The following is a 14,885-nucleotide window of genomic DNA, read 5'->3' as shown; positions in this document are numbered from 1 at the left end:
AAGCTCTTCATCCCAAGCAGTAGGTGGTCCTTTTAAATTGCAGCAGCACTTCATTCCGCACCTCTTGTACTTTTTTTTGATGTGTCTCATTCATTGCTGTGCTCAGCATAGGATGAGTTGTTCCTCTTCCTCCCACCGCTTAACTCTCTGTTCCTGAGTGAGACGAAGAAACACAATCTCCCCAGTTTGGATGATACTTAATGTAGATGTAAACATGGATACATCAGGGTTGGAGAGATGGCTCAGCGGTTAAGAGCACTGACTGCTCTTCCAGAGGTCCTGAGTTCAAGTCCCAGCACCCACATGGTGGCTCACAACCATCTGTAATGGGATCTGATGCCCTCTTCTGGTGTGTCTGAAGACAGTGACAGTGTACTCACATATGTAAAATAAATAAATCTAAAAAAACAAAAACAACAACAACAAAAAAAAAACAACTTTGAAAACATGGATACATCAGATACAAAAGTCAGACCTCAGTATATAATAGCAAAATAATTGATATAAAAATCCGTATGGTAAAGTTGAAAGTCAGGAAGAAGTAAGACTGGTGAAAGGCACATTGTTTCAAATTTAAATATTTAAAATAAAAGTATTCATTTTACTTCTTTTCCACATCAAGTATTGATCTGTCTGTCCTATCACAAACTACAGTTAGTACGACTTTTAAAGCTAACAAACCTTAAATTCTCCTTTATTCTATGCTGGAAAAAAGTACATGAAAGATCCAACAGAGCCGGGACTGCTGGCAATGAGAAACTTGTCTCCCCTCAGAAGCCCCGCCCCCACATGACTCACCAGGACCCATACCACTGCTCCTCTTACTGCCAACCCAACTACTGCAGAACCTTCTCCTGAAGGACCACCCATTGGAGACCAGCCTGTGTGGCCAGTGGCTGCAGCACACCCTGCGCAGCTCTTGCTGACCATGCAACCACCTCCAACCTTCCTTCTGACTGATGTCTTCAATTGTTGTGAAGCCTTCATGTTCCCATAGCAACCCTGCTCCCTAAGCTTTGCTGAGACCAGCATACTATCATTGAAATGTGCTTTCAACTTCTTTCTTTCTTTTTTCTTTTTGTTTTATTTTTTATTGGATATTTTATTTACATTCCAGATGTAATCCCCTTTCCCCATTTCCTCCCCCATCCAGGAACTCCCTATTCCATCCCCCCTCCTCCTGCTTCTATGAGGATTGCCCCACCCACCTCCCCACCTGCGAATTCTCCCACACTAGGCATCCAGCCTTCACTGGACCAAGGACTTCCTTTCCCACCTATGCCCTACAAGGCCATCCTCCCCTACATATAGAGCTGGAGCCATGGGTCTCTCCCTACGCACTCCCAGGCTAGCGGTTTAGACCCTGGGAGCTCTGGTTGGTTGGTATTGTTGCTCTCCCCATGGGGCTGCAAATCCTTTCAGCCCTTCAGTCTTCTCTCTCACTCCACCACTGGAAACCCTCAAAAACCACTGAGAGAGGTGCTCAGCTTCACCCTGAATTTATTCCTTCTTGTTCATTGGTCAGCCTAACACACTGGTCCAGCTAATCCAACAATGGCTGTTTATGAACAGAAGGTCCAAGAATCCAGTATTTCTTTACCCCATGATGTTGAACATCTCAGCTGGTCTTCAGGATATGCCTGAATCCTAAATAAGCAGGCTTTAATGCCAGTCTCAGCTGGTCTTCAGGATATGCCTGAATCCTAAATAAGCAGGCTTTAATGCCAGTGAAGAGGCGGACTTGCTAGCTAGCAAGAGTGAGAGCAAGCTGACAGAGAGCAAGCTTCCTTCTCTGTCCTTCATATAGGCTGCCAGCAGCAAGTGTGGTCTAGATTAAAGATGGCTATCCCCACCTCAAAAGATCTGTATTAAAGGTTTACTTTTTCACCTCAAAGATCCATATTAGAAGTGAGTCTACCTACTTCAAATTACTTAAGAAAAAAAATTCCACCCAGGTTTACCCTGGTCTTTAGTTAATTCCAGATGTAGTCAAGTTGACAACCAAGGACAACCCTCGCAAGTCCAGCTCTTGTCCGTTTGATACACAGTCATATCTCTTTATGTCAAGCTTAATTTTCATATGAAAGCAATAAGCAGGTCATAATTGCACCTAACATGATACAACTATTCCACATACAATCACAAATACATTATAATTCAACAGGTCATTCATGGTCCAAGAAGGTTTATTTTTATTTTTTTTCTTTTCTTCAGTGGGTTGTAGTAAATACAGACTCACAATGGATCATGAGCTAAAATATGTGTCAATTGAGATCTCAGCCTTAAATGAGATATATCACCTGGCCCACCCCACATTCTACCCAGGCTCAAAGAGCTTTGCAGAATAGGAAGTAGAAAGAATATCAGTGCTGGAGGATGAGGAAATGTGCATTGAAACACAAGATCTTCTGGATGTGACATGGCTGTCATACTTATGAATTCACGGGATCCACAATTACCTGCACAAAACTGTGTCAGTCAATGATCAATCATGGCTGGGGAAAGTCTATGAGACCCAGCCCTCCCTGAAGAGCTATCCACAGTTAGTAGTTGGTGAAAGCAGTACTGGTGGGGCCACTGTTCAGTTGCCCTTGGAGTTAGTCCCATCCCTGCACATGCAAGCAGATGTAATTAGATGTAGTATCTCACAAACCAGACATAGAAGTAGGAGACACACTGAGAAGAGTAAAGGGGTTGGTGAAAGTGGAAAAGGGATAAAGAGAAAATGAATTCTTATATTTTTGGTTGTGAGCCTAGCCTTTAACGGCTGAGCCATCTCTCCAGCCCAGTGTGAGATGAATATTGTTACTCTCATAGGCATTGTACCAGTATAACACATTTAGAAATACAAAGCTTAGACCCAGTCCTTCTTTAATTTTTTTTTAACTGATTTGAGATGGTCAGCATGTGAGTTAAGGGACTATAGCAAATTCATGGCTTGGAGTTTATTATAAGGGTGTTCTCTATGTTTTATTTAGAAATTGCTGAGTGGAGTTAACAGGCAACAGTCCAGATTACCTCACAAGGATAGTTGGTTTTCAAAACATCAGAAATCCTTAGAATTGACATGACAAACATTTCTGTATTAAAGTTCATTTTCATTAGAGACCTGTCTGCTCTGGACAGCTTCCTATATTGAATTCTAAGAAGAAATTGAGCATCCTTGGAGTTACTCCAGTTGTGGTGAGACAGCCACCAGGCAAGAATTGCCACTTTCCTTCTACAGACAAATTACTGTCCAGAAAAGGACACACTTGCAGAATAGTCGACTGATTATATCTGCCTAGACAGAGTAATCTGCCCTTAATAATTCTGCAGCACTAAGGTCTGTCAGATGATCCTGGGCCAGAAGGCAGAACAGATGCTCCAACGTTTTGAAGTAGAGCGAGTGTCCAGGAGTTCAGAGGTCTCTATAAATTGGCTAAGTTTTAGAAGCTATGCTTTGTGCTTCCCACAATTATAGTTAACTCAGTCATTCTGGATTTCTGACAGGGTTGAAAACTTATAGCTACTTACCTTGAGAGAAAAGATTTGAGTGGATGGTCGTCAGCTGACATTCATCCTAAAGCCAGGTTCAGAACTAAATGTTTTAGTTAGGATAGATGACAGAGGTGCTGGTTAGTCAACAAAAGGATGGACTGGGTATTAGGACTATCTTGTACCTCACTGATACAAATTGGCATAATTATGCTCTAATTGTATTTTGTGAGAAAAGTTTCATTTCAATAGGAAGGGTGATGTGTAGGAGGAGCTAAGGTAGGAGAAGTACTGAGAGGAAGAAAAGGAGTAAGAAGAGGAGAAGAAGGAGAGGAGAAACTAGGTGAGAAAGAGGGGGGAGACAGGGAGGCAGATGTTCATGTATCTCCACCAGTCAAAGATAGTTGTTATATCTAGGTTGGGTAGTGGGTTACACCTCTGATTGAACGATACCAAACTTATAAAGCCTATGATTAACATTTTTTAAAAAAATGTATAAATGCAAAAAGGAAAAGGGAGCATGGGATAGGGGTTTTCTAAGGGGGGGAATGGGGAAAGGGGATAGCATCTGAAGTGTAAATAAAATATCTAATAAATAAAGAAAAAGAAAAAATGAATATCACTGAAGCGCTTTATAGATGTACAAAGTTGTGAAAGAATTTCAGGATGAAGATAGGGCAGCTGTCCAAGCAGGCCTTGCACTGTGACCTTTGGATGGCTGTGAATGGGAATGGGCTGGGCTGAGATCAACAGAAGCTCTGAACTGTTGGGTGTGGTTAGTCAGTTCCTTGTCCGGGTAGATCATAGTGGATTGTCTTTACATTCTCAATAGTTTACAGGAGTACATGTCACTTAGCTGTGTAGATTTCTTGCTACTAGGAAAATCATTATTGGAAAGTAAATTGGAAGAATTTGTGATGGTTGGATTAAACTGGCCGTAAGCAATCATAAAACAATGGTTGTCTGAGCATTCGTCTAAGTCAGAAGTGTAAGGGACAAAACTATTATAGCTTTGAAACATCAATTAAGTCAGTTATGGAAAGAGGCAAGCCATCGTATATCGGTTCGAGTACATACTGGTAACAGAACAAAGGATGTGGATATTTATTTATTACAATTGCATTGACAAGTATCATCTTCTAATGGGTATTCAGTTATTAGAAACATCACTGGCTTAAATGTTTCTAAAAGTTAGTCTCTTTTGGGAACTGGGAACTATGGAAGAAATCAAACCATTTCTTTTTTCTTTTTAAAAGCCACACAACGAAATTGCTAATGAAACCCTAATGATCTACTTCACACCGAAGTGGAACAACATCCATAGTCTACCTCACACTGAAGTAGCGCTGAGGGAACATCTCTGACTTCAGAGGGGCAACCGTGCACTCTGAAGACCGTTTTCTGCATGCACATTTTATATGGTCACTTAGTGACACTGTTTAGAAACTATTGGGTCTTAATGCAATCCTGCACAAGAATATCATTTATAGCCTGCATAACTGAGACAGGATTATTACTAGGAAAAGCCAAAACCAATTATTCCACTGTGTTTCCAAAAAAAAAAAAAAAAAAAAAAAAAAAAACAACAAAATGAAAAAAAACACTGAAATGTGTGCACCTAAACTTTTTGTCCACACACTGTAAAGAAAAACACAAAACAAACAAACAAACAAAAACCCATTATTGTTAAGCTGATGCAGTGAGTGGCAGTTGTTTTACCATTTCAGGAAAAGATTTTAATTGTTTGTTTACCAATTAGGAAAGTAAACACCTATTACTAAGGGAAATTTCAAAACGCTTAAGGATCAACATCTTCTGTGAAGTGGGAAAATTAGCATAAACAATGACACACTCGCAAGTTCTGTTCATTGGCCCAAACTTTGGGGCATCATATATAAAAGGCACAATAACAAAGAAAAAAATAGATTTTTGGAAAACTCACCTGTGAACAGAACCCCTCCCTCCACATCCAACACCATGACCAACTCCTGCTGCTCCCCTTGCTGCCAGCCCACCTGCTGCAGGACCACCTGCTGCAGGACCACCTGCTGGAGACCAAGCTGCGTGACCAGCTGCTGCCAGCCCTGCTGCCAGCCCTGCTGCCAGCCCAGCTGCTGTGGCTCCAGCTGCTGCCAGCCTTGCTGTCAAACCACCTGCTGCAGGACCTGCTTCCAACCAAGCTGTGTGACCAGCTGCTGCCGCACACCCTGCTGCCAGCCCTGCTGCTGTGTGTCCAGCTGCTGTCAGCCCTGCTGCCAGCCCAGCTGCTGTCAGTCCAGCTGCTGCCAGCCCAGGTGCTGTGAGTCCAGCTGCTGTGAGTCCAGCTGCTGCCAGCCCAGGTGCTGTATCTCCAGCTGCTGCCAGCCCTGCTGCCAACCCTGCTGCCAACCCTGCTGCCAACCCTGCTGCAAGCCCTGCTGCAAGCCTAGCTGCTGTGTGTCCAGCTGCTGCAAGCCCTGCTGCCAGCCCTGCTGCAAGCCCTGCTGCCAGCCTTGCTGCCAACCCTGCTGCCAGCCCTGCTGCCAGCCTAGCTCCTGTCAGTCCAGCTGCTGCAAGCCCTGCTGCCAGCCCTGCTGCCAGCCCTGCTGTCAGTCCAGCTGCTGCAAGCCCTGCTGCCAGCCCTGCTGCAAGCCCTGCTGCTGTGTGTCCAGCTGCTGTCAGCCCTGCTGCCAGCCCTGCTGCAAGCCCAGCTGCTGTCAGTCCAGCTGCTGCAAGCCCTGCTGCCAGCCCTTCTGCCTCAACCTGTGCTGCCAGCCAGCCTGCTCTGGACCTGTGACCTGCACCCGGACTTGCTACCAGCCCACCTGTGTCTGTGTGCCTGGCTGTCTGTCCCAAGGCTGTGGGTCCAGCTGCTGTGAGTCCTGCAGTTGTTGATCAACTTACCACAGACCTACTATCTACATAAACTAGCCTTCCACTATCAAACCTATCTGATAAACACAGTACACCAAACTCAGTGCTATTTCTCTGAAGGTGATCCTTACACTGTCCAACTACCAGTCATCTCGTTAGCAGTTTCATGTGTTTGCTTATAAGCACAGCTTTAGCTAGTGCTTTTCTCCTCACTCCTCTGGTTCTCAGTCAAGGCTATCTGTCATTGACCTGGATAAAATTGCTTATTTCATTTTTAACTTAACAGAAGGTTTATAAAATCAAAAAAAGGAAGAAAGCACTCAGAGTTTTCCAATATTAGTCACCCTTTCATTTCCGTGTGTTTAGAATGACCATGACTCATTGTGTAGTAACTCATTTGTAAAATCGAAGCATTGTCTTCTTAACCCGCAAGCCATTATTTAGGGTTTACTAATAAAGTCTTCTCTCGATTGTCTTCTGAATTGTGTTGTGTTTCTGTGTGTTGCTTGTCATATTATGCCATCTCATCTGAGCCACATCATAGTCTCGGACTTGGGCAGAGACAACGTGTGGGATGCTGCTGAAAATAGAGAGCATCTTCCGGAGAGCTGGGCGTCCTGGCTGCAGGTCTGCCATGACAACGGGCATGGCTTAACGAAACATAACATGGGGACTGAGCACTGGGAACCTGTGCGTCTCACGATTCTCTCTGTCATTTGCCAATTACCTTTTCTCAGTTTTTCATATATATACATATATTACTTTTTATTGATTCTTTATGAATTTCACATTATGCACTCCCATCCCACGCATCTCCTTGTGCCCTTGTACCCTCCCTCCACCCTTGCATCTTCCCCCACAAAAGAAAAAAAATCTCCTTGTGGAAGCTGTAGGGTGTCACAGTGTGTACCACAGTATACTCTTTTGCCCACACTTCTTTGCTTGCAAATGTTCATTGCAATGAGTCCTTGGTCTGGCCCAAGGCCTCTGGTTCCTGCTACACCATCAATCCTGGACCCTCACTGGGATAACTCTTCTTAGATATCCTCTTATTGCCCCGTGTGATGGAGCTCCTGTAGTTTTGAGTCTGTAGGACTGGCCAACTTCAAGTGTTCCAGCTGTTCATCGAAGGGATAGGTGTTGGGGTGGGTCAACTCAAAGCCCTGGATCTGGACCTGAGAGGTATCTGAGATGTTCAGCCCACCAGCTCTCCCACACCCACCTCACTGGGGTGAGCTCTCCAGCCCTACCCCAGCTAGCTCATCCAATGCTGCAGCCAGCGAGGGGCAGGGCCAGCTCTCCCACTCCCATGCCTTCTGGGCTGGCTCATCCAAATCCACACCATCAGGACAAGTTTTATTGTGCTACCCAGGTGAGGTGCAGAGCCTGCTCTCTGGAGTATTGCACCCAGTGTGGGACAGGTCAGTTCTCTCACTCTTATGACTCTGGGGGCAAGTTCTCTGGCCTGCCATTGGTGGCTAAGGGGTGGAAGAGGGAGCATCTCTCCCTTCTCTGCACCACTGCAGGGCAGACAAGTTGTGGTGTCAGTTCTCTATGTTCCTGCCTTCAGGGCCAGCTCACCTGCACCACCACTGTAAAGTTCAGCTCTACTGTGCGGCCCAGATGAGGTGCAGGGCCTGATCTCCTGGGTGCTATAGCAAATAAGGGGCAGGGATAGCTCTCCTGCTCTCATGAGCACTGGGCCAGCTCTCTCACTTGCCACAGGTGGTGAGGGGTAGGGGTGGGGTATGGAGGGCATTTCTCTGCTACCCATGCCATTCCACAGCAGACAAGAGGCAAGACCAGCTCTCCTACACTCATGGGACCAGCTCACCCATAACCCCCACAACCAGGGCAGCTCTACTGTGTTGTCCAGGTGAGGTGGGAGCCTGGTTTTCCCTAGTGGTGCAGCAGGTGAGGGGTAGGGCCAGCTGTCCAGCTCAGATGACCTCAGGGCCAGCTCTTCTGTCTACCATAGGTGTCAAGGAGCAAGCAGAGAAGGAAGGTATCTCTTTCTCACCCATGCACAGGAAATGAGTGTCAGGGCTAGCTCTCCCACACACATACCCTCAGGGCTGGCTCACCGGCAACTCCTGCAACCAGAGGCCAGTTCTACTGTACGTCCTGGACAATGTGGGGGTTTGCTCTCCTGAGTACTGCGGCTGGCATGTGTGTGTGTTGGGGTAGGGGGTAGCTCTCCTGCTTTTACAACCTCAGGGCGAGCTCTCCCATGATGCCCAGGCAAGGGGTGGGGTCAGGTTCTGCACAGCTCTTAGACATCAACATGGCTCCTGGTACTGGTGCCAGCCGGGAACAAGGCCATCTGCCTGAAGTTTGGTGATAGCCCTCAGTGTCAACACAGGTCAGGCCCTTACCATGGTCTTAGGTGGTGTCACAGGCTACTCACACCAGGCTGTTCCTCACTACCCTCGAGTCTCCAGTTCTGCCTCTCTTTATTGTGCACAAATCCTTCTGCTTCTCTTTATCTTCCATTTCTCCACCACTTATTTGCTCCTCTTAGTGGCACCTGGGGTCTCTGGGTGTCTGGGGACATCTCAGGTGTGGTCTCAGGAGTGCTATGTCCCACCGGTGCAGTGTGACACTGGACAGAAGTGATCTCAGGCATGGTCTGCCCAGTGAGACCTGTATGGCAGGACTGATGGTTATCTCAGGCTAGCTCCCTATCTGGGTCTCTGGTGCAGGTCATCTGGGGGTCCCTCCCTGCCTGGGCCCAATTACCTTTGTTTGTTTGTTTGTTTTTTGAGACAGGTTTTCTTTGTATAGCCCTGGCTATCCTGGAACTCACTCTGTAGACCAGGCTGCCCTCGAACTCAGAAATCCACCTGCCTCTGCCTCTCAAGTGCTGGGATTAAAGGCGTGCACCACCACTGCCCGGCCCAATTACCTTTTCTTAACAAAACCTCCCTCACTTCACCCCAACAACTTAGTAACCAGTAACCACTGAGCAAAAGAGCTAGTTTTAGAAGCCATGTAAACCACTTATTCCCGTGACTAAAAAAGCCATTGGTGGTGACTTTTAAGTATTTTTCAGCCACAGTGTACTTGATACCATTTCAGGCTTTCAAAAGCTTTTATCACAGTGTGTGTCTAGGGGTGAGGGTTGAATCAGAGGACAAGTTATGAGAGTTGTTTTTCTCCTCCCACTTTGTGTTTCCTGAGGCTCAAACTGAGGCTTGGAACAGGCACCTTTTCCTGCTGAGTCATCTCAGGATTTTGATGTGAGACGATCATCTAGAAATTGTTGGTCTTTTAGAAATTGCATAGTTTTATGCCCCCATTTTTGTGATTACCAGTACAAATAGCCATCTGGGGGAAAGTTAATTTGTGATAACACTGGTGAGAAAAAAGTAAAATTTTTAATATCTGAATGAAAAGGGGCAGCAATCTATGGATTTCCAGAGAATGTTCTGTAAGTTGAGATAGAAAGTACTTAGTCTCTTCATATAATCTACAAAAAATATAACCCAGGTGGACTAAAGACTTAAAAATTGACTTTAAAAAAAAACTTGAAACACAGCCAGGTGGTGGTGGCACATGACTTTAATTCCAGCATTCAGGAACAAGAGGCAAGTGGAACTCTGAGTTCAAGACCAGACTGATCTACAGAGCCAGGGCAACAGGACAGCCAGGGCTATACAGAGAAACCCTGTCTCAGAAAACAAACAAACAAACAAACAAACCATGAAATTCTTATAAAAATATAGACAAATATCTCTTAGATTTGAGTAAAGATTTTTTAATTAATTAATTAACACCCTAACGACTGTTTTCCCTCCCTCTGTCCCCCAAGTGCTTTAGTCCCACCTTACCTCTCCCATTTCTGTTCCTCCTTTCTTTCTCTTCAAAACAGGGGAGGCCTCCCTTGGTTGTCATGCCAACCAACCTTGGCAAGACAAGGTACATCTCCTATTGAGGCTAGACAAGGTAGCTAAATAGGGAGAAAAGGTCCCAAAAGCAGGAACAGAGTCTGAGACAGTCCCTGTCCCCACTGTTAGGAGTCCCACATGAAGATCAAGCTACACACTGTTACACATGTGCAGAGGGCCCAGCTCAGTTCCCATGCAGGCTCCCTGGTTGTGGGCCCGTACTGGCCCAGGTTAGTTGATGCTGTGTGTTTTCTTGTGGTGTCCTTTACCCATCTGGCTCCTACAATGAGGAAGGATAAGATTTCATCTCCAGGAAGAGCAGCCAATTTGACTGCTAACATGTAGAGCTTATAATCATCAGAGACAATAACAGAAAACTGAAAAACATAAGTTATAAATTATGTGGTTTTTTTTAAAGAAACACAGAAATAAACATATATGACGAAAATTATAAAGAAATAGTCAATCTGCGTAGAACAGGAAAGTGCAAATGTGGAGACTAAAACGAGGCCTCTTGTATCTATTTTAATGGATCCACATTTTTATGACTAACCTAACCCATGGTGGCTTCTCTCCCTCTACCTTCTTCTCATGGTTCTCCTCCGACCCCAAACCCAGGAAACCTAAACCACACCTATATCTCTTCTGCACAGCTATTAGCAGTTGGCATCTTTATTTACCAATCAGAAATACCTTGGGGGCAGGGTCACTTGGGTCTACGTGCAGACTCCAGGTCTTGAGGCCCACATTTAGTATTACAGTAGACAGCAAGACCAAATCTCAGTAGGTTAAGCTCTCCCTGTCTCTCCATCCAGGCCTCAGGCTTCCTCCATGCTGTACATAATAAACATGACAAGGCTCTGAGTTGCTGTGTAGTTGGTACCCTCCCTCCATCAGAGCAAGCACAGGCCACTGGATCCCATCTTCACTGTATGTGTCCGTTCTTCTTTCATTCTCTATCACCAGAGCCAAGTCAAGACCCAGAGCACGGCACAGTATGTTTGAGTCCTCGTTCTTTGGCACCACTGAGCATCTTTAGATAGTTCTCACACGTAATATTCAATTCATGTACTCACCCCTCGATCTGTGGCTTCACCACCAATATATCCAATCCACTCAGACGAAGCATTTTCAGAAAAACAAATGCAACTGTGCTGAGTATGTTGTTCTATGAACAACCCAGTGGGATGCTACATAAATAACATTTATATTTTATAAGATGCTGATGAAGTCAAAAAAAATGCCCTTTTACTTTTTAAATTTTTGTATCATTGATAACCCACTAAGCCTAGTTAGAGCTTATTATATGCACGTGTGTTTGGATTCATCCACTGGGTCATGGGAAATCTCTCAGTGGCCGTACATTGAGAACAGAATGACTCCCCTACCTACATACCATCAGCAATCAACTGTCAGCAGTTCATCAGGAAGAGATGAGATTCAGGAAGCCCCTCTGAATTTGTGATGGAATTTTGACTGCTTTGATGGTGTGCTGGTCATGTGCAGGTAGCCACAGCTGGTATGAGTTCATGATGCTTATAGCCACATCAAGTTCAGAAGTCTGCGTTTCACAGGCCTCCTCCTCATCTTCCTTCCCTGTCTGGTCCTTAAACTTCAGTGATGGGATGAGGGAGATCAATATGGTAACTTTAAAAAAAAATTGAAAAACAACCTACTAATGTTGTTCAAACACACACTAGAAGTTCAATATTCACTAGAAGATGTGGATACACACATCCATGAGAACATGACTCACGCTAGCTTAAATGGAAATATGTCTTTCAGTCATGAAATACATTATTAAAGCTTGATCCCATCCTGCAATGATTTCAACAGTAATGAACAAATGATCACTGTAGGCAACGAGTCTATACGTCACAAATAAACCTGAACAAAAGAAAACAAATAATACACTCTACATGGGTTTATTTTTAAGAGAGATCAAAAATTGACAAACTCTGACACACATACTAGTTGCCTTAGGGAGAAGAGCAGAAGTAACACCATGATGGCAGTCACCAGGTAGGTCATTATTTCCTGACACGAATGAGGGGCATGCTCTGCCTTTATCAAATTCAGTCAAGCTACATATCAAAGTGCATTATTTTTCTGAAACTTTATTTACAATTTAATTCCTTTTAAGTAAAAATATATGGATTCATCTCACAGAATTTACTTTCCTCATTTCACAAAAACAATGTATTGATTGGGTGTATGATCTCTGCTTATTGGTGCTGCTGCTAAAAAGAACAAAAACCTAAATTGACCGATGTTTTCTAGATCCTTGTGTCCACTTAGTCTACTGGCCCACATTTGGGATTATTTTCAAATGAAAAAGACTGGAGTGGCCACCCTCTACCCATATACCCTTTGATAAAGCTGACGTAACACGTTTACTGCCTTTGCAGTCTGGAATAAGCAGGCTTCTCTGAGGAGCAGGCTTGAACACATACATGGATCGAGCGTGACACTGTGACTATATCAATAATGCTAGCCTTTCCCCTAATCTGCATACAGCCAAAGGTACAAGATGAAGGAAAAATATGACCCCTTCCTGTGGCCACAACAATTGTTACATAGCCATGACAAGAGCAGAAATGACACTGATGAGCGTATACACTCTCCACAATTAGTTATTTAAAGAAAATTGTCAAAGATTTGTAATATATTGAACAACTTCCTCCTTAGAGCATTTCCTCATGAGCCGTTGGAAACAAAAAACAAGGAAAATTCCTGTCATGTCCAGGGTATAAAAGCCTCCAGGTCTGAAACAGTTGTCAGAATCTCAGAAACCTCTGTGAACAGAACTCCTCCCTCCACATCCAACACCATGACCAACTCCTGCTGCTCCCCTTGCTGCCAGCCCACCTGCTGCAGGACCACCTGCTGCAGGACCACCTGCTGGAGACCAAGCTGTGTGACCAGCTGTTGCCAGCCCTGCTGTCAGCCCAGCTGCTGTGGCTCTAGCTCCTGTGGCTCCAGCTGCTGCCAGCCCTGTTGTCAAACCACCTGCTGCAGGACCTGCTTCCAACCAAGCTGTGTGACCAGCTGCTGCCGCACACCCTGCTGCCAGCCCTGCTGCTGTGTGTCCAGCTGCTGTCAGCCCTGCTGCCAGCCCAGCTGCTGTCAGTCCAGCTGCTGCCAGCCCAGCTGCTGCCAGCCCAGCTGCTGCCAGCCCAGGTGCTGTGAGTCCAGCTGCTGCCAGCCCAGGTGCTGTATCTCCAGCTGCTGCCAGCCCTGCTGCCAGCCCAGTTGCTGTCAGTCCAGCTGCTGCAAGCCCTGCTGCCAGCCCTTCTGCCTCAACCTGTGCTGCCAGCCAGCTTGCTCTGGACCTGTGACCTGCACCCGGACTTGCTACCAGCCCACCTGTGTCTGTGTGCCTGGCTGTCTGTCCCAAGGCTGTGGGTCCAGCTGCTGTGAGCCCTGTGGCTGTTGATCAACTTACCACAGACCCACTAGTAACAAATCTGCAAGATAACCACAGTACACCAAATTTACCACCATTCTCTGCTAATAATGTGTACTTAACAGTAATACATGTCTCATAAAACTCATAATTTTCTTGTTAACAGATTGTAGCTTGATCACTGGCTACCATCAAATCCACTTTGATTTTTTTTTTTTATTCATCTGGCTGCTTCTAAACATCAACTGATCTTCACCTGGGTTTGTGATCTCAGCTTTAACCAAGGAATAATTGCCTTTTTAAATTAAGAAATTAAAAATAAGAAAAGGTACTCATAACCATCTAATTGGTACCTCACGATGAAAAATAGCTATAATTTTATTCCAACGTGTTTATATGATTTTATGATTCATCTTGTAACTCCTTCATGACCACTTCATGTTGTCTTCTTAGCTATAAATAAATAAATAAATAAATAAATAAATAAATAAAACCTTGTCTATTGGTGTTTCTAATAAATTTTTGACTGTATTTTGCTGTTTTTATTTTTTTTTTGTTCTTCAAATTATGTTACATCATCTAAGTTGCAAACAGTTGTCCCAAAGTTGTTATGCTTGTAGCAGCCCATCACAATGACCACAATACATAGAAGAATGACTTAATGGATGACAGACCTATTTTTGCTCATGATTTCAGTGCAGGTTTGTTTGGCCTCCGGTATTTAGCAGGGTTTCCAGAGCAGTTGAAAAGGTGTTTACACCACATAGACCAGAAGCCAGCATGAGAAAGTATGAGGAACCTCATATAACTTTCAGAGGTAAAACCCAGGGACCTACTTCCTCCAACCAGGTTCCACCTGCTTGAGTTTACTGAACATATAGAACAGTGCCATTACCTAATGAGCAAGCATTCAGTGCATGAAACCATGGAGGGCATTTTCTATTCAAGCAGTAGCACTTGAGCAAACCCAACCCAAGGTAAGTGGCCTGTGTCATGGCAGGCAGTTATGGATAGATGGAATCAAATCAAAGGCCCAGGTTGCCAGATTCCCAAGGTCGGGCAGTCACGGGTGCAGTTTTAGTTTGAGAAAACATGGCATTGTAAGCTGAACAGTGGGGCGATGTGTGCTTTGCTTTCTTCTCAGACAACGTCATTAGTGCCTCTCATTTTCAATTCATCTTCGGTAACACAGCTCTTCCCGATTCCTGACTCATGCCTTGGTCACCACCACCCACTCCTGAAGAGCAGCAGTGTTTTTAAGA

The 14,885-nt window shown here is 44.8% G+C and overlaps 1 protein-coding gene across 1 annotated transcript; it reads left to right on the top strand.

Moving 5' to 3' along the window:
- Positions 1-13,047: 13,047 nt before the first annotated feature.
- Positions 13,048-13,653, top strand: LOC117710780 (uncharacterized). The gene has a single exon (XM_034505986.1). It carries the CDS (start codon positions 13,048-13,050, stop codon positions 13,651-13,653), a length of 606 nt encoding a protein of 201 aa, XP_034361877.1.
- Positions 13,654-14,885: the final 1,232 nt, after the last annotated feature.

This window comes from Arvicanthis niloticus, chromosome 6 (genome assembly GCF_011762505.2).
Source record: "Arvicanthis niloticus isolate mArvNil1 chromosome 6, mArvNil1.pat.X, whole genome shotgun sequence".
Classification (NCBI taxonomy): Eukaryota; Metazoa; Chordata; class Mammalia; order Rodentia; family Muridae; genus Arvicanthis; species Arvicanthis niloticus.
This window is presented reverse-complemented; position numbering and strand designations above follow the sequence as displayed.

Bases quoted from the DNA above. Each gene is read 5' to 3' on its own strand.
- LOC117710780 (XM_034505986.1), top strand. From the start codon at position 13,048: ATGACCAACTCCTGCTGCTCCCCTTGCTGCCAGCCCACCTGCTGCAGG.